At 40.3% G+C, this 20,216-nt stretch overlaps 1 protein-coding gene across 2 annotated transcripts in view; it reads right to left on the reverse strand.

Moving 5' to 3' along the window:
• Positions 1-20,216, reverse strand: part of ITPR2 (inositol 1,4,5-trisphosphate receptor type 2) — a 417,609-nt gene that overhangs the window by 264,381 nt on the left and 133,012 nt on the right. For both annotated transcript variants that reach the window (XM_074357919.1, XM_074357920.1), the window contains 3 exons: positions 19,729-19,980; positions 19,129-19,273; positions 17,541-17,691 (listed from right to left, as the gene is read on the reverse strand). In XM_074357919.1, coding sequence (XP_074214020.1) covers positions 17,541-17,691; positions 19,129-19,273; positions 19,729-19,980 — 548 coding nt within the window. The remainder of the gene's footprint in view (positions 1-17,540; positions 17,692-19,128; positions 19,274-19,728; positions 19,981-20,216) is intronic.

Raw genomic sequence — 20,216 nt, forward strand, 5'->3', positions numbered from 1 at the left:
AAACGCTCATTGAATACCATGTGTCGATAAGCCTTTTACAGATTCCAACTTTCCAGGAGCTTAGAAATAGAACAAAGCAAAACCTATTGAAAACATGTTACTCAAATATAGTAAAGCTATTCTCCATCTTTTTTTGAATATCAAGTAGACTGCTTAGAAGAAAATTATTTCCCATCCCACACCCTAAAGAAGTATTATTCAAAGGATGAATTGAAAAAGCAATTCATACAAAACAGTGGTTGAGTTCTATATCTTATTTTGGATTTCATCACTGTCAAATACTGACAGTCTTTTCAGTATTCCAAACCTCAAGATTTTATTCTGATTTGTAGAACTGGTCTTTAATTCTTAACAGCTGGCAATTCAGGCAATCAACGGATTTACATACTATTTTTATAATTGAGATGAAAATTTAAATGCAGTACAATACACAGATCTTAAACAAAAGGTTTTAGCAGTTTGGACAAAGAAGGACATACATCCATATAAACCACATATCCAGATATTCGAAAATTTCCATTACCCTAGAAAGCTCTCTGTGCACTTTTCCAGTTAATCCCCTCCACTTTCCCCCTCCCCACCTCCACCAAAAACAACCACTCCTCTGACTTACTACACCACAGAGCTCTTCGCTGAAGAATGTACAGTTTCATAGGCATGATTTTAGTTAACTGATTATAGCCAAGGAGTCCTATTAAACCAATCATTGCTACAGTATGGAAGGACCTCTAGTTCCTTGCTGCTCTGTTGTTGCCTCCACCAGGTAAGTATTTCTGTCAGTGACGAGTGAAGTCAGAGGTAGCACATTTTGCAAATGCAAAGATAACATGAAACAAGGAAGGGTAACTAATATGGTGAATGACTCCATCAAATCCCAAGACTCCATCAACAGGTTGAAAACTAATGGGTCAAATCCAATGAGGTAAAATCAAAATATAAAATGCCCTGCCACTTAGGTCCAAATGAAAGCAACTCAAGCATGTGATGTGATATTAATAGAGCACAAACTAGAACTTCCGTTGTGCCCAAGTTCAACAGAAATCAATACTATGTCATCATTACCAAAAACACTCATGTTCACTTAGACTGTATTGTGAAAGTAAAGTGTTCAGAATGATTGAGAAAATAACTGGTTTGCCTTCGTCCTGGCCAAACCAATGACCCATCATATTTGAATGCTAAGAGGAACTTTAAAGGAAGTGCAGGTGACTACAGAGAGGAGGAGACACTCAGGTGGCAGGCTGGCCATCTGCAAACAGAAAGAACTAGATTTCAGTGTAGCTCCAGGGAACACAAGCAGGGCTGCCTGTTGGAAGTTAGAGGGAGGCGTCCTTCGGATAACCTAACAAAGAGACCTAATATTTGGAGCTGTTGGAAATAAGTACAGTAACCTTAGTGTAGGTCACTGGTGGATGCTCTTGACCTGAAACTGAGGGAACCGAGGAGCCAACCCCAGTGTATTAACACCTTGAGGCATCAGATTCTGAGGCTCAAACAGTCTTCACAGTTGGAGGAAACACCTGGAGCAGACAGAAGGTGAGGACAACCTGGTCCTCTGTAGTCCTTCTCATTATCTGTGAGGTCGCCTAAGTATTGATTCTGCCTTATTAACTCAATTTGGTAGTGTCAGTAGTTCTTTCTGATGCCAGGAGTCATTCACATCACTCCTAGGGAACTCCACAGGTTTCAGAGTCATTTTATAGCTTAAAGAATAAGAATAAACTCCACACCAAACCAAACATGGTTTGTGATTCATCCATTGTGCAGAGGATACCCTTGGGAAACCCAAACCCCAAAACTACAGACAATGCCTTTGTTTCTCACACATCCCAGAGAAAGACAGACAAACCTAGAATCAAAGACTTCTGCCTCTACTAAGTTAAATTAATTACATAGCATAATAAAACTATTTTTATGTATCATAACTTTATGTGAGCAACCCCTGATGAGAGAGCTGTAAGGAAGTTACAGAGCTGCTTCCCGACTTAGGGTAGTGTGTAAATTACTCATGCATTATGCCCAGTCATGCCCATGAAATTTATTAACCTACACAGTTCACAAGTGACTATTTGAACCATATTATTCTGCTAAGACGGTGCATCAGAGATCACTTAAAAGGTACAACATTAATCACTAAAATTGCAGAAACAAAATATCAGAAAGTATTTTAACATGAACTGGCATTTGTCATATTATTTATCATTCATTAGAAATCTGGAAATCCAATTAAAGGTGCAAAAGTACCAAAAAAAAAAGACAATCATAAATCTAAAATGTCATGGTCTAGAAACTATTTCAAATACATACATATTTATAGAAAACATGCAAATTACATACATTCATCTAATGCATGTCACTCAACAGATATTTCTGAAAGCCAAGCATGCATATAATAATACATTAGGCATGGAACAAGTCAGCTATAGAACCAGAAACAGAATCTTTTCTCATAATTTTTCCACCTACTTTGGTTCTCTTACTCAACACATTTGAATCCTTATTATTGAATTACCTGGTAGTAATTCTAAGAGTCTTGGAGTCTTTTGTAAGTCTCCTAGGAAAAAGGGCATAAAAAATAATTACAAAATCAAAAAAAAAAAGGCGCAAACATGTATTTGGAATTTTAGCGTCTCTAAATATGTCCTTCAAATGCATGCGTATCTATATAAGGCATGTCACATCCATCCATCCTGATGATAAGTGAGTTATGAAAGTATGCACGAAATACAGAAGTAGCTCATAAAAAGGTGCCCTAAGGATAAAATTGTTTAGTCTTACTGAGGAAACAGCAAGAGACAGAACTAGAGACATCGAATGCAGATTATGAAGACCTGTGGGCACCAGCTTAGGGAACTGGTTATTATTCTCTAGAGGTGACAAGACCTAGTAAGGGGTAGAGAGCACGGCATTCGGAAGGATCCGCACGTGGGAATGTGAAGAAAGAACCAAAGACAGTCAGGGGAGACCAGCAGGGAGTAAAGCGGAACATTCAACTTCAAGATATTTAAGTGGTAACATTTTTAAGGCTTGTCACTGAAACTGTTTCTGAGACAAGCCAAACAACGGTTCCTGAAGGCGAGATTCTTGGTTTAAAAATTTTTTTTTTGATCTGGGCTGTGAAATCACCTCAAGCTAAATCAAAACTCCTTGGTAAACACCTACTGTTCTGTACTAAACTTTCTTGGGGAACTTGGAAAAAGTAGAAAGCAGGGTCCCTGCAGGTGAAGAAGCCATCTGTACAAGACAGCAGCGTAACAGTAGAAAGGACAGTCACTGCGGGGCTGTGGGCTTCTGTGAAGAAGGAGAGAAAAAGGAAAAGAAACCTGAATTCAAAATTTGGTCCAGCAAGCTACACGCTGTAGAATCTCAGGCAAAGTATTTAACCTCTCTAAGACCCTATTTCCTGGGCCAAACGTGACCAAACTACCTAACTTGCTGGACTGTGACAAGGATTAGGGATAAAAATATGCAAGATCTAGAGGTGTGCTAGGTGTTAAATATAAATAATAGATACCTTTTAATACATAAATAATAGATTACCCTTTCATAGTAACCCTTTGCCAAATGTGTGGCCTGGCCCGTGGTAGAAACTGTGTGAAGCAGCCACATTACACAGTTACTCTCTGCTGATTTTTATAAATGTGTTTGATTTTTTTAAAGGGATATGATCTGGTGTAGATCCTGTGCTTGGGACCCTCTTGATAATACAGAGACAAAATTAAACTCAGCAAGAAAAAAACCAGCCCTCTCGGGCACCACTGATAACGAAGAGGAAACCTGACAGTTACAGGCATTTTTTTCTAAAACTTACAAAAGCTTAAGCAGAAAAAAAATATACAATAAAAGTGTAAAAGACAGTATCCTATAAGCCAGAAAGGACTCAGAAGTGCAGTCAGCATAGCACAAAGAACCAGACTCAGAAAATGGCAGAATGTCAGAGAAATCGTCCTTCTTATCTGAAGACGAGGATGCCAGGAAACACTTGCTGCCCAGAGCAGGTTTCTGATGCCAGTGATTCTGGGGCATTTGGAAGTAGGCAGCCTTTTGAAAAAAAAAAAATTTTTTTGTCTCTAGAACTTTGTTGTGCATTTAAATGTCTTAATGTTGTTTTTATTTGCCTCCCAAAAATCTCTGTTTCTGATAAGATCCCATCACTTTTATTTTTCTTCCTAATCTGTATCTCCTATGCGATCTTAATCCTGACCTACAGTTTTCCCAGTCATGGTACTTTTCTGGAAGACACCTGTGGTGGGTGCTGTGATGGTCCTGCCCGGATTTCCTTTCAAGAACGAAGGACTATTGCCTGAGCAGAAGGAGGGCTACGTGGCAGACAGCCCTCATAAGTCAGCTCTGTGGGGACTGGCTACTCAGGAGAGAATTGTTTCAAGCAAGGCCACACCCCATTCCAGGACAGCCCACAGGGGCATAAAGACACAGCTCCCCCACTTCAATGGGAGACAACTCTGAAAGGACATCCCAACTTCAGACTTCCCAGAAGCTCCCGCTAAGATTGCATCACAACTCAATTTCTTCCTTGGCCCAATCCTGCCTATCTCCCTTCTATTCCACCGACGTTGATCCTCTCAGGCTCTCCCTGATAAACCTCCTGCAAGCTCATCTCTGTCCAGAGTCTGCTCCCAGGGAACACAACCTACAGAAAGGAACTGCAAAGATCCAGGGAGGTAGCTGTCGGTGGAAGAATCAAGGCATTAGAAGAACACGCTCAGCTGACACAGTGCACAAGCACAGAGGACAAGAGAGACCCATCACCACGGACAGGACTGCACACATGCCCCGGCCTCTTCTCTAAGTCTACAGCTTCCTTTACTAGAAGCATATGATGTGGACGGAGAGAAGCTGGAGGCAGAAGGGAGAAACATATGGGAAGCAGGCAGGTGTGAGGAATGAGACCCAGAATGGATGAGACAGAACTGCCTGATGGCAAGGGACAGGCTGGAAGCAGAGAGAGGGAGGACAGGTATAATGGGGCAAAGCCATCTAAAAGGAGCATTCAGCACCTTGTTGTAATCTCTGCTGGAAAAGAATATGAAAACGAAGATATGTATGTCTACGTACGATTGAAATATTATGCTGTACTCCAGAAATTGACATATTGTAACTGACTATACGTCAATTAATAAATAAGTATATAAAAATAAATAGAAAGACCATCTCAAGAGGCAGAACGGGGGTGAGAAAAGTTAAATCCAGAAATCCAGAAGAGAGACGTTCAAATGACGACTGGTAATTGTGGCCTCTTCCCCCTGCAGGTCAACTTGGCTAACGCTTCAGAGGACTGTGAGCTCTGCTCCAAACTTGAGTCCTTTGTCCAGACCTGGGAAGAGCTCAGCCCGATGAAACATTAACAGTAACACTGGAGAAGGTCCTTAAAATGAAGCTGCCTGGACTTCGGTTATGGTCTTTGTACTAAACCTCATTTCCATTCTTTCTCATCTGTCACTTCCATGTATACATACACCTCCTTGGAGTCTCCCCTTGCACCCAGGTATGTCTTTCTTGCTTGTTTTTTTGTGTGACACACTCAATATTTTACGTGAACTAAGGACTCTTGGTTTCAAGGCATTCTAGCTGGTGTCTTTACAAAGGGCAATCACAGCTCTTAACCAGAAGACATGCTTCATGGGTATTTGCTAAAAGGAGTGTTTTGCAATACACATGAAAAAGAACACCTTTTAGTGAGCAAATGAGAATGACATACAAATCGTCAAAGAATCACAGTTTCAAACCGAAAGAGACCACAAAGATCACATTTAGACTAACCTCTTAATTTTACAAAGGAAGAAACTATTTGCTGGCAGATTTTTTGCTGCAAATAGTTTCTTCCTTTCCCACCGGTATAACACCATTAAAAAAATGTTTCAGCCCCACCTCCCGTCTCCATTTCCCTTCTCCCTTTTAACAGCAACTATGCTGCCAGAAAAAGCATTTTAAGGTGGATCATGTGAAGTCCCAGCCGAGGTAAAAAAAAAAAAAAGTTAAATTGAAGCAGCAGCTGGTTCTTTGCCACTAGATGGGGAGTTCAAGTGCCCTTACCCTCTTCTCCCAATCTCCTGGGGCAATCTCTACGAGGCATTCATACATCTAGAGTGCCTCTCACTCCCGCCTCCTTATGTCTTCCCTACCCTGGGATGGGCCCACAGGGCTCCATGAGTCTCCCAATGCAGCTCGTATCCTTGTAGGGCAAGAGGATAATTTCAGGCTGGTGCGGTCACCTATATCTTACTCTCTAAGACTAAAGGCACTTCAGCTCCAACCCTGAAACCTTACAGTGCGGGGAGGGTAAGTAGATCAATGGAAGAGTGCATGCTTGGCATGCACGAGGCCTTGGGTTCAATCCCCAGTAACTCCATCTAAAAAAAAAAAATTTTTTTTTAAAGGTAAAACACTTGAAACCTCAATGGAAAGGAAATCCTAAAATTAAATGGAATTCTCCAATGATTTTGTTTTTTGGTGATTTCCATTCTTCAATATTATCACATATATGCCAGAAAAAGAGATTATCTGGTTACTGACTGGGAACAAGCCCACATTTCAAGGTTTGATTATGGAAACTCCCAAGAATTTGGAACTGTGAAAAAAGCGAAATGATAGATGATCAAAAGAAACTATTCAGCTCTTGTTTGGTCTCTTGGTAGCTTTCTGATCTGTTGTCTTTTCAAACTGTGGTGAGTTCAAGGGTGGGGGAATAATTGTGAAAAGAAACGACAGTGGTGGCCTAGACACCCTAACTGGCCCAAGTTTTACTCAATGGTTAGACTTTCTTTTTTGCTCCATTTTGGAGGTTTAAATTTGAACCCCAATTCCATTCAAACAACAAACAGGTAAATGAAAGGATCTTGACAGGATAACTAAATAACAAATTAGACCTGAACCATTTCCAGACTGTGTCTCTGCTCTGTTCAAATGGAGGCGATACTCTCACCATCCGGAGGTAACGTGCTGTGTTGCTTATTAGAAGAACGTGTAAGGAGGATTCACATTAGCCCCAACTATGTAAACAACTTTCTGACAGAACAAAACATACCCAGACACCTGCAATAAGTGATCTTAACTAATGATTCGTACAGACACACCTCAGAGATATGGCAGGTCCCATTCCAGACCACCACAACCAACTGAGTATCAAAATGAAGCAGGTCACATGAATTCTGTTGGCTTCCCAGTGTATACAAAAATTTTATTTACACCCTGCTTTAGTCTATTAAGTGTGCAATAGCATTATGTCTAAAAACACAATGTATATACCTTAACTAAAAATGTATTCTATTGCTAAAAAATATCAACTATCATCTGAACCTTCATTGAATTGCAATCGTTTTTGCTGTGGAGGGCTTCGCTTTGATGTTGACGGCTGCTGACTGATCAGGGTGGTGGTTGCTGAAGACTGGGTGGCTGTGGCAATTTCTTAAAATAAGACAACAATGAAGTTTGCTGCATTGATTGACTTCCTATCGTGAACAATTCTTCTATAGCTGTTTGACAGCATTTTAACCACAGCAGAACTTGTTTCAAATTTGGAGTTGATCCTCTCAAACCCTGCCACTGCCTTACCAACTCAGTTTATGGAATATTCTAAATCCTTTGTTGTCATTTCAACAATCTTCACAGCATCTTCGACAGTAGATTCCAGTTCAAGAAACTGTTTTCTTTGCTCATCCAAGAGAAACAATTCCTCATCCATTCGCAGCAATTCAGTGACATCCTCAGGCTCCACTCCTAATTCTCTTGCTATTTATACCACATCTGCAGTTACTTCCTCCACTGAAGTCTTGAACCCCTCAAAGTCATCCAGGAGGATTCTGGAATCAACTTCTTCCAAACTCCTGTTAATGTTGGTATTTTGATCTCTTCTCATGAATCACAAATGTTCTGAGCAGCGTCTACAATCAGAAGGCTTTACAGAAGGTTTTCAATTTACTTTGCCCAGATCCATCAGGAGACGCACCATCTATGGCAACTACAGCCTTACAAGATGTATTTCTCAATAAGACTTGAAAGTCAAAATGACTCCTTGATCCATGTGCTGCAGAGTGGATGTCGTGTTAGCAGGCATGAAAACAACATGAATCTCACTGTACACCTCCAACAGAGCTCTGGGGTGACCAGGTGTGTTGTCAAAGAGCAGTGATATTTTGAAAGAAATCTTTTTCTGAGCAGTGGTTTAAATAGTTGGCTTAAAATATTCACTAAACCACGTTGTAAACAGAAGTACTGTCATATGGGCTTTGTTGTTCCAGTAGAGCACAGGCAAACTAGATTTTGCATAATTCTTCAGGGCCCAAGGATTGTCAGGATGGTAAATGAGCACTGACTTCAACTTCAAGTCACCAGCTACATTAGCCCCTAATAAGAGAGTCAGCCCGTCCTTTGAAGCTTTGAAGCCAGGCATTGACTTCTCCTCTCCAGCTATGAAAGTCCTAGATGGCATCTTCTTCCAATAGAAGACTGTTTGATCTACACTGAAAATCTGTTGTTTGGTGTAGCCACCTTCACGAATTATCTGAGCTGGATCTTCTGGATAACTTGCCAAAGCTTCCACATCATCGCCTGCTGCTTCACCTTGCATTTTGATGTGATGGAGACGGCTTCTTTCTTTCAACCTTGTGAACCAGCCTCTGCTAGCTTCAATCGTTTCTTCTGGAGCTTCCTCACCTCTCTCAGCCTTCGTGGAACTGAACAGAGTTAATACCTTGCTCTGGAGGCACTGTGGCTGGGTTGATCTTCCGTCCAGACCGCTACCACCTTCTCCGTATCAGCGATAAGGCTGCTCCCCTTTCTCATCTTTCGTGGGTTCACTGGAGCAGCACTTTTAATTTCCTTCGAGAACTTTTCCTTTGCATTCACTGCCTGGTAACTGGCTTAAGAGGCCCAGCTTTCGGTCCGTCTTGGCTTTTGACACGCCTTCCTCACTGAGCTTAATCACTTCTAGCTTTTGATTTAAAGTGAGAGACGTGCAATTCTTCCTATCACTTGTACACAGAGGCCACTGTAGGGTTATTCATTGGCCTAATTTCTATACCATTATGTCTCAGGGAATAGAGGGGCCCAAGGAAAGGGGGAAAGGTGGGGGAATGGCAGGTTGGCGGAGCAGTCAGAATACACATAATATTTATTAAGTCAGCCAGCTTATGTGGGTGTGGCTAGTGGTGCCCCAAAACAATGACAATAGCAACATCAAAGATCACAGATCACCGTGACAAATATATTAATAATGAAAAAGTTTAAAATATTGTGAGAATTACCAAAATGTGACACAGAGACACAAAGTGAGCAAATGCTGTTGGAAAAATGGCTCTGATAGACTTGCTAGCCTCAGGGATGCCACAAACTTTCAGTTTTAAAAAACACAAAATCTGTGAAGCACAATAAAGCAAAGTGCAATAAAAGGAGGTCTGCCTGTAGTAGTATTAACTCTTGGATTGTATATCCTTCTGCAAACATGAAGAAGAGCGCATAATTTCTTAAATAAAATAAACTTTCACAAGTCTATTGAAAATACCCAGTTGTCAGCTGGTGTATGCATTTGCTTTTAACTTCTGTACAGGGCAAAGAAGAGCACTGCCTCACATAATCCTTCAACCCAAAAGATCAATTACACTGAACGGTGCTTGTGCATTTTAAATCGCTGAGAGTAAATGATACGTATTAGGCAAAGCAAATTGACTGAACAACATAGCCTGCTGGGAGTGCATACATTTGTTTGAAAACAGTATTTCTTTTCTGAAGTGAGGACATTGCCAATGAAGGGTTGATGGCTGATAGTTCTGAAGATCAGAATCTTCCATCTCACTAGGAAAGGCCAGGGCAGTGTCAGCTCCCTGTGCCTCCATGTGAGAATGCCTGGAAATTTTTCTGAATGGACCACCTCTAGGGCAAAAAAATGAGAAGCTGTTTCTGAGCTTAGCAATTTCTGCTGAGCGTGCCAACTAAAAGCCACTGGGAGCAGTCACGGCCTGGGAGCAGGTCTCAGACCCCCAGCTCGCTCTAGGATGAGGACAACCCCCAGGGACAGGAGGGGGGCTGTGCTGTAACCAAGGACCCAGAAGACGAAAACTTCTGTAACTGCCACTTTCCAAGCCAGCCATCCCCATCACCTCAAAGACTCATCGCTAACGTCTAAACCTACAGGGTTTCCCAGAAAAAAACACATGAATGCTGTGTGGACAGCCTACTTAAAACAGGTGCCATCGAGGCCGGCACGGACTGGAACTCCAGGAACCATAAGCCTTTACCTTCTCCACATGCTTCTTTTTCTGCTCCCCTGGGTCTGACCTGCCAAACGACGAGCAAACACACTTCTCCGAATGTCTAACCCCAACTGCGCTGGAGTAAAACTCATAAGCGGGAAGCAGATCAGAAGGATAAAAAAAAATAAAAGACATAGTTCTACTGCACACAATTTTCCAGACATAGTATGAGACAAGAAAACTGTTATCACTTACTGGAAAGAGCTAATTTGTCTAGCAACGATGCTTTTAAAATTACCTCCTATTTTTCAAAAATTGTGCTTTGCAAATGACTTCCAATTAAAACTAAAGTTTGACTAAAATAAGAAAACAGAACTCAAACTGTCTGAAGATAAATGAGCCAAGATGATGCTACGCCGGATTCTGTAATGGCAACACTGCCGTGACTCCCTGACTTGTCCTTGACAATAACAAGTCGTTTTTCCCCAGGTACTTCCCATAATCTGGGATTTCCTCTCTGGCATCAACCTCTGTCTCACCCTGTACCACAGGAATTTTTCCCAGGCCTGACAATTCCTGTCTCCACATTTGGAGATTCCAGAAATGTGCTCTCTCTTGCTTCTTTTGCTAAGAATTTATAGGGTCTAATTGGACTTTTTAAGGAATTTACAGCCTAATAGAACTCAGCTATAATAACATGCCTCCTAGAAGCGTTGCAAGATAATGCTGTAAGTTGGAAATCATCTTAGGTATAACAAATCATTTTCTTATTTGGCTAATTATTTAAGCCATTAACTTTTCTGTCGTGAAATACTTTCAAGTTTATGGGAAGAGTTGCGAGAATAGTACAAAGAACTCTCATAATACCCTCTGCCCACATTTACCAGATTCACAAATTTTGCCACATTCTCTCTCTACATACACACACACACACACACACACAAAATCTTTCCTGCACTATTTGAGGGTTAGCTCCAGACACCATGACCATTTAACTCTCAATTCTTCAGCAAGTATTTGCTAAAAACAAGTACATGCTCTTACATAACCACAGTCCAGTCCAGCTATAAAATTCAGGAATTCTGGTGCAATGCTACAACCGAATATACAATCCCTATTCCAGTTTTACCAATTGTGCCAATAATGTCTTCTGTAGATAATAATTTTCCCAATCCAAAACCATATACTGTATTTAGCTGTCATGTCTCTTTAATCTCCTGTATCCTGGAACAGTTTCTCAAACTTTCTTTATCTTTCGTGACACTGACATCTTTGAAAAGTTCAAAGCAATTGTTCTACAGACTACCCCCAAATTTGTATTTGTCCGACAATTCTTCAGGACTAGCTGGAGACGATGAATCTGTGTCAGTAACACTGAGTAGGTGATATCGGGTCCTTCTCTGTACTTCACATCTATGATGTTGCCTTGCCCTGATTTTATTTTGTTCTTTGTAAAAAATTTTATATTAAATTCTGTATTTTGTTTTCCTAGTTTAAAGAAGGTCTCTGATTGATGTCCTACAGAAGTGTTAAATTTAAAAAAAAAATTATGAACCAAAATTCTGCCCTCAATAACAGTTTTTCTTAAATATTAGCTCATTGGACTAATAAATAACCAAGTGGTGCAAAGAATACAAAGAATTAATTTCTTGCACTTTAATTCTTAGCAGCGTCAGGTAAGTTAATTCAACCCCCTGAAGATGCTTTTCTATATTGGCACTTGAAAAGGAAACTTTTTATAGCACAGTGTGGAATCCATGCACAATCCAATTACATTTGCCTATTGGCAATTTTTATGAGTGAATGATGTAGCCCTGTGAGGTACATTCTTTTCTATATTATAGAATGCAAATAAAGCCACGTGCTTTTTCGAATGTACCTCAAGGCAATACTGACAAAAAGTATCGTACCCTTTTTTTGTCTTGCGAGTATAAATATGCTCCAAAGAAATCTGAATCAGATTTAGATTGGTCCTTCCAAATGTACGCAAGCATTGTCCTTCCAAATGTACGCAAGATGATGACATTAGACACATGTTTAACATCAGTAAAAGCAAAAAAGATGCCTTGAGAAGGACTTTCAGAGTTGAGAGAAACGAAGAAAGCCCACCATAACAACTTCTCTCAAGGGTACCATGTGTAGTATAATTACAATTGTCATCAAATCGTGCTTAACAACAAACTATATTTTCTCACAGTTTATATTACATACCCAATAATAGCAATGCATGAAAGAAATAGTTTATCCTCTCATTTGCAAAGAGAAGAGACCTTAAGACTCTAATCCTTAAATGGAAATTAATTTCAATACACCAAGAACCAGAATAACAGATTTCAAGGATATTTACTACCAAATAGAGGGATGAAAATATTCTTCCAGATTCCAAAAATCTAACCAAAGTCCACAAACCCTTGCAACAAATTAGGAAAATGCACTTCCCCAAATGAAGAGCCACCACTCTCCACGCCATACTGGTCTCCAATGGAAGGGACGGTTCATGAAGAACACATCTAGGTATCTTCTATCCACACAGCAAGAAGTTTCTTAGAAAATTTAAATTGGCTGATGACACCTGTCATGTACTACTTTTAATACTGGAATAGAATTATGGTGTTTCATATTTCACTAATGGAGTAAAACTGAGTGTCAGGGTTAAGCACAGGCCATACTACATGGAAGGGAATCCACGTAAAACCACTGAACACATCAAGCACTCAGTGAATAGTAGCTACCGAGGAAGCATATTTATTTATCTAAGCCAACAAATGATTAAAATTACTTTTCATTTGGCCTCCAGGGCATCCTGTTCTCATGGTTTTCTTCTTTACTCACAAGCACTCCGTTCTGTTCCAGTCTCTTTTGCTGGCTCCTCCCCTATCTCATAGTTCAATATTGGAGCTTCCAGGATTCCATCTTTAGACATCATTTCTTTCCAATCAACAATCACTGCTTTGGTGATCGCATTCAGTCTGGTAACCTTGAAAGTCTCCCACGTACTCATTCTCACATTCATATTTCCCACCCTGACAACACCCTAAGTTCACTCACATATCCAGCTGTCATAATGTCCCCCACCTCACGTGACCAATAGGCATTTCAAACCTGATGTGCCCAAAGAGAAGTCGATTGTCCCTCCAACCCCGCGGATCCACCAATCTTTCTCATCCCAATAAACAAGGGCTTTCAAAACCCAGGAATAATCTTTGACTCTCCTTTCCTTCCCATTCCACACCCAAGTCCGATCAGTCAGGACTGAACCATTCCAAATCCATCCACTTCTCACCACCTCTACCACTATTACACAGTCCAACACCACCATCCAGTTCTGCATCAGCCTCGCTGCTGTGGTCTTTCTAGCCCTTGTGTCCACACAGATGCTCTCCACTGTCCAGTCAACATGATCAAATCCTATCAGTCCCTTCTCAAATCCCTCTGAAGCTGCCCATCAAACACAGGATACAATTCAAATTCAGGGAGGTGCCAAGATGGTGGAGTAGAGAGACTTCACAGCTTGCCCTTTCCCACAGATACACCAAGAATTACATCTGCAGACCCACTGAATCGCACAGAACACCTAACTGCACTCTGGCAGAGGGCCTCTCGCTTCAAAATATGAGAAGATTCTCACAAAATCCGATAAACAACAAGTTCATACTGTAGAGCACAGGGATCTATATTGAATATCTTGCAGTAACTTACGGTGAAAAACAATATGAAACGAATATATCATGTATGACTGAAGCATTGTGCTGTACACCAGAAACTGACACAACATTGTAAACTGTACTTCAATTAAATAATAGATATACACATATATAAAAAGTTCAAAGTCAAAGGCCTGCAAGTCTTCATGGTCTGGGCTTCTCCGACCTTCTCTCCTACTGTGCTCCCTTCCCTCACTCTTCCTGGGCCAGAATGGCCTTCCGGCTGCTCCTCACTCATGTCAAGCTTATTCTGCCCCGGGGCTGTCTTCCTCGATGCACGCAGGTCTCAGCTCAGGTGTCAGAGAGGTGGCCCCATCCACTCCAGCTAAAAATCACTGCCCCTCCCTTACTCCATCACACTCCATATTGTCCTACTTGACTTTCCTCCATAGCATTATCCGATGTAACACTGTCATTCATTTGCTTATTATGACTATCTCCCCCAATAGGGGGAGGGGAGGGAGTCTGCCTATTTATTTATTTATTGTCTGTCCTCCCTGTGGCTAAGGACGTAATGTTGTTCATCACTTATCCCAGTGACTAGAATAGTGTCTGGCATCACAACATTGTAAAATGATTATAAATCAATAAAAAATGTTACATTGTTAAAAAAAAAAAAAAGAATAGTGTCTGGCATGCAACAGTTGTTCAATAATTTCTTATTGGATAATTTGATTAATGGTTCTCAGATAACTGAAAGAATGATTAAGGTAACCAGAGGTGAATGGAGCTCATGAGAAAACATGAGAATTATAAAATACTGAAAAGAGTTAAAAAAAAAAATGCGTCTCAGAGGGCAGACATGCATAGGACAGCGGAGCGTACGTACAAGATACTAGCAAATTTTCAAGGGAATAAAATACTTCTCTTTGGGGTAAAAATGCTGAAAGCAGATTATAAGCACCAAGACCAAAAGTTAAGATCAATTTCCAACTTTTAAAGGGTGGTTTGATGTAAAGGAAACTGGATATTGTAAAAGCATCATTCCAGGAAGCATCTTTCCTTTCCTTTTCCCTCCACTTGCTTCCATAGTTCCTCCCTGTCCCCTTCAATACTCTCTCTGAATATATATTGCTATGTATTATGTATCCATATATAATTGTTTCATTAGGCTGTGTCTTAAGTCTTGAAGATTACCATTCTGCACAACTTCACCAGGTAGAATTCAGGTTATTTTTTATTTCCAGAATGTTTTCTTGGATTGGAGTTTTAAATCTCCATTCTGTTCCACTGCTTTGTTTCCCTTCTTTTTGTTTCACTGCTTTGTTTTCAGGGACTCCAATTATTCATACGATGACTCTTCTTTGCCTCTCTTCCATTTCAGCTACTTTCTCTCTGACTTTTTTTACTTTTTTATTTAAATCCTTCCCATTCTCATCATTGTTCTCCTGCCTCCCTTCAGGGGTGTTTACTACACTTTCATTCAAATCTATTCTCCCTTTGATAGCCTGTAATTTAGTCTGTTATTTCTAAAAATAATAATAAAGTTCACCATTTCAGTCTATTTATTTCTTGAGTCCAATCAACTTTCATTTCATTCCTTACTGATTTTTTGGGTCCATCTCTAACCTTAGTTCTTGGATGTATGATTCAAGGTGTTTTTTCATGTGTTCATGTTTTCGTATCTGAAGATACTTAATTCCGCTTGGAGTATCATGTTACAATTTTCTTCTCTTCCGTGGTTGTTTTTCAGAGAAAAATTCACATCAGTTGAAATGTTGTGATCCTCCCTTCTGTTTTGATCTTGTATTGTATCCTTTCATCTGGATAAAGACTGATTACAGCTCTGCGTTTCATGGACAAGGGGACAATAGGAGCTGGTTTACATGATCTTTAGTTCAAGAGCACCCTCTCCTGTTCAAGTTGTGAAGTGCAGTTTCTTTAAAGTTTGGCTTTTGTTGGGGGGCAGTGGAGGAGGAGCTATATTTTCTTTTTTATTTGTTTTCCTTTATCTTGTGGTAGTCTAGATTTCCCCACCTTGCTTCTTTTTCTCTCCACCAGCAAGACACCAAAAGGTGCCTCTTCCCTGCTTCTAACCTTGTTCACCCCTCGAAGCACTGCCTCCCCACGACTACCACCTGGGTACTTTCAAGTTCCATCCTCTTTACTCCGCACTCTTACCTACCTGGATTCTCCTTCTCTAAGTGGTGGTTTTCACACAATCTCTTCTTGTCTCTTCCACATGGCTTTTCCAGAACCCACTAACTGTCCAGAAAGGCTAGCAGAGGGAACTTGCGAGACAGCACCACTAATGTTACTTTTCCACTTAGAATAACTGAAGTTTGTACTGTCCTCTGTCTTCTAGTTCTGCTGAAGGTGAGAGGTTTGTGGGGGTTAATTTGCTTCTTATTGCTCTGTATGGATTTTTGGAAGAGGCAGAGGGAACTGAGATGTAGAGCAGCAACAATGAATTATCTCAGCTACCTTTTTGTTATCATTCTTAGCCAGATATTCCCTCCTTATGTCTGAAATTAGACTTCTGGCTTTCCTTTTTCAATCCTGTAGTGGATACTGTAGTAGATACACTGTACTCCACACATATCACCTCTTCAGAAGTGAGGCATCTACTTCCTCAGTTGCTGCTGCCTTCTCACTAAGAGTGACCCCTGGCCAAGGGAAGGGAACCTGCCTTACCCAAGGCTCCCTAAACTGTCAATGATGAAGCCAGTAGTCAAAACTGGCTACTGCAAAGATACAAAGCTCAGGCCCCTTGCCTTAATTCGTGGCAACTCTGAAGGGCCATCCCAGCTCCAGAACTCTCTAAAGGATCAGCGAAGATCTCAGCTGCACCTGCACCATGGGTCAGCTTCTCTGCCCGCCCCATCCTACCTTCCTCACTTCCTTACAGATGCATATCCTAAATGCACACTTCCATACACATTCTGCAAACAATTCGATACCACAGGGTATTTTCAGGGCATCCAACCTAAGACAATCATCTTCCAACAAAAATTTTTATTGAGTTATGAGACCGGCACTGTTAAAAGTGCTTTGAATATGTTGTAGATATTCACTTAACTCTCATACGGAAACTGTGAAGAAAATACTATTACCATCATCATCATATCTTAGATGAGAAAAGGAACTCTTAAGAGAAGATAACTGCCTTGCCTAAGCTAATAAATGGTAAAGGCAGGATGTGAATATAGGCACTCTGACTCAAAAGCCCATTCTCTTGTCCACTTTCCAATACCATCTCCTGTGCTAGCTTTGCACCAACTGCTTCTCCCGCGTGACCCTGAGTGTGCCTGTTATTTGCATTTTTCTAAGCCCTGCTAGGAAGCACAGCCAGCACATGACATATACCATGGTGATCACAAATATTAAGACGTTTTCATTTTGTAATACATAATATTTTCACTAGTGGACTGACCATCACGTTAGCTGCTCAAGATGGAATTCCTTGATCTTATGAAGTTGTCTTTCACAGCTTTTCATTAAAAAACAGAGAAGCATGTTTATAAATCCAGCCTATGGTCACTCAGTCCTATCATAGGATTACTTCTCATTAGCACACACATGTTAGCAGGAACATATTAACAACCACTTCTCTATAGATTTGGTTTTTTTTTTTAATCTCACCTCAAAGTAATACCAAAAAGATTTAACTGTTCTCAAAAGTTCTTACCTCCATCCTGAAATTTGCTTAATCTTTCAAAATACGATGACATGGGGACCTGCACGATATCCAGGATAGCCAGAAGTGTTCTCGTTAGCCTTAATAATTCACTGAAGCTGTAAAATCCAAAGTATATGAGATTCCGAGCCAAGTGGACTACCTTAATTTTAAAAGGGGGAGGGGCGAGAGGATGGAAAAGAAAAACATTAGGAACTGAAATAAACACTGACTTTTTATTATCTAAGTTAATGCAGGCATTTCATTCTTCAATATGTACGAATTGAAATCCCTGCCAAAGCAACTGAATACTGATTGATTCAAGTTTAGAACTAAATCCAAATAAGACCAGTTTATCAACCCCATCAAAGGCCCAGTGACGAGAAGATGAGATGTCTGGTTAACAGCCAGCGAGGAAGCAAGAAGACAAGACTTTAGTTGTAACATAGTAGTTAACAGAGGTTTTCACTAGAATGATTTACCTCTTATTTAAGTACTAACTTAAATTTAAGTCAGTAGGATACCACTTAATAAGTAGTTACATTAATGAATAATAAATGGATATTATCCATGAAATTTGTCTAGAAATATATGTTCTCCATGTCACTTTGTGGTCTTCTAGGATACACAGGACATACTAGGAGAGAGAACCAGCTTCCAAGATGACCCCCAATGTAGGGTCTCCTTCTGCAGTGCCCCAGGATTGGTCTGTGTCACCAACAGGACATAGCAGAAGTGATGGTATGGTACTTCTAAGACTGGGTTATAGAAGATTGCAACTTCCATCTTGGGCTCTCTCTCCCTCTCAAATGGTTGCTCTGGGGGAAGCCGGGCACCATACCATAAGGACATGCAGCAGCCAATGGAAAGGCCCACGTGGCAGGGGGACGAGACGTCTAGGGAGAAGGAAGTAAAGCCACCAACAGCCACGCAAGTGAGCTCAGAAGCAGAGGCAGACTATCTAGCTCCCGATGACTGCCACCTCAATCAATAGTCTGATTCCAGCCTCATGAGAGATCCTGGCCCCGAATCCCCGAACAAATAAGCCCCCCCAGATTCCTGACCCACAGAAACCATGAGATAATAAATGCTTGTTGCCTTGGGCTGCTAAATTGGCGTGTAATCTGTGACACACCAGTAGGTACCTAAACACCAGATATCATACAATGGCATCTTCCCTTTAGTTTAGTCACTATATCCCCCAAATGATATTGTAACTGGAGGTATTTCAATTCAGTTTAATGAGACTAAAAGCATCACCCTCATCGAGATGAAAAAAATGTATCTGAACATACGACACATATACCAAATTGTCTTTGTTTATTAAATGCAATAAAGTATACACAGATAAATGAAACTTTTTTTTAAAAAATCAAAGAAAAAAGTAACAGATAATTAGAAATCAAATATTTTGTGGTATAATTAAAGCATTAAATGTATCTTTTAAAAAATGGCACAAGGAATCACACCTCCGTGAACTTAACTACCTAATTACCAAAACATCCTAAATAGTCTTAAGAAAAAAATCTTTGGTGTTCAATGTATCTAATTTTAGACAGGGGAAAATTGGATAACCGCATGAATTAATTGTAAAAATTACCTCAAATGTCAGTTTGTTTTTTTCTTTATCTCCGAACGGAAAAGGCTGATTTACAACCTCTTTCAAGTATTCTTCAACAAATTCCATGGTCAGTGCAAATTTCCTCTTCATATCGTTTCTGGAAGAGTCTGTTATTGAATCATATCTGGGAAGACAGAATGAGTTTAAAGCAAGTTAAATTGATTGTAATCACTTAAAAATAGGAAAACACATATACTTTAACCTCCTGACTTCCAAGCTTGGGTAAATTAATTAACCTTTCTAGGTGCTGTGTCCTCATCTGTAAAGTGCAGCTGTTTTGAAATGAGTTAATATATGTAAAGAACTTAAATCAGAGTCCACCATAATATTAAAGGCTTAACAAATTGTTACCCCATCATTAATATGATTTCTGTTGATTGGTTTTCAGAATAACATTTCTATTTTCAAGAGTTATCATTTTACTTTCCAAAAATAGGATCTTATTTGCATTTGGAAGATTAACAACCCGAGTTTGAACACAGCAATGCCTTTCCTTATATTTCACTTCAGAATTGAAGACATTTAATTTTGAGTTCGTCTGCCGAATTTGAAGTCCTCGAGAAATTTTTTCAAACGTACTCATGAATCGTGATCTTTGTGGGGATTTCCGTCCAGAGCCTGGCATAGCGAACAGGGACCACGGACTCCTGGGGGTCCCGGTCAACATGCATGTGGAGCATGAGGCGACAAAAAGATGCTCGGAGGTCAAAGGGCAGGCTCTCGTCTGACATACACCGCAGGATCAAATCAACGGAGAGCTGCACAGAAATCTGGTTTATGGCCAGATACTGGCGATCCAAGCACATCCTTGCGAAGAGGTTCAGCTGGTACCTTAACAATATTAAACACGTTACATTATTTGTCTTTTCTGGATAAAGGCTGTAAATATTGTGGTATCAGTCAGCATCTACTTTTATGACACCAGTATTTCCGAATGTATGTGATGCTGTAGTCAACCCTTTGGGTACTGGCTTAAGTGAGCAGATGACAACACACAGATGGAGTCATCTCTATGCTCATTCAGTTGCAACTTCTCTTACTTGTTCCAGCAACACGTGTCTTGTGGA

The sequence above is a fragment of the Camelus bactrianus genome, chromosome 34 (genome assembly GCF_048773025.1).
Source record: "Camelus bactrianus isolate YW-2024 breed Bactrian camel chromosome 34, ASM4877302v1, whole genome shotgun sequence".
NCBI classification, from domain to species: domain Eukaryota; kingdom Metazoa; phylum Chordata; class Mammalia; order Artiodactyla; family Camelidae; genus Camelus; species Camelus bactrianus.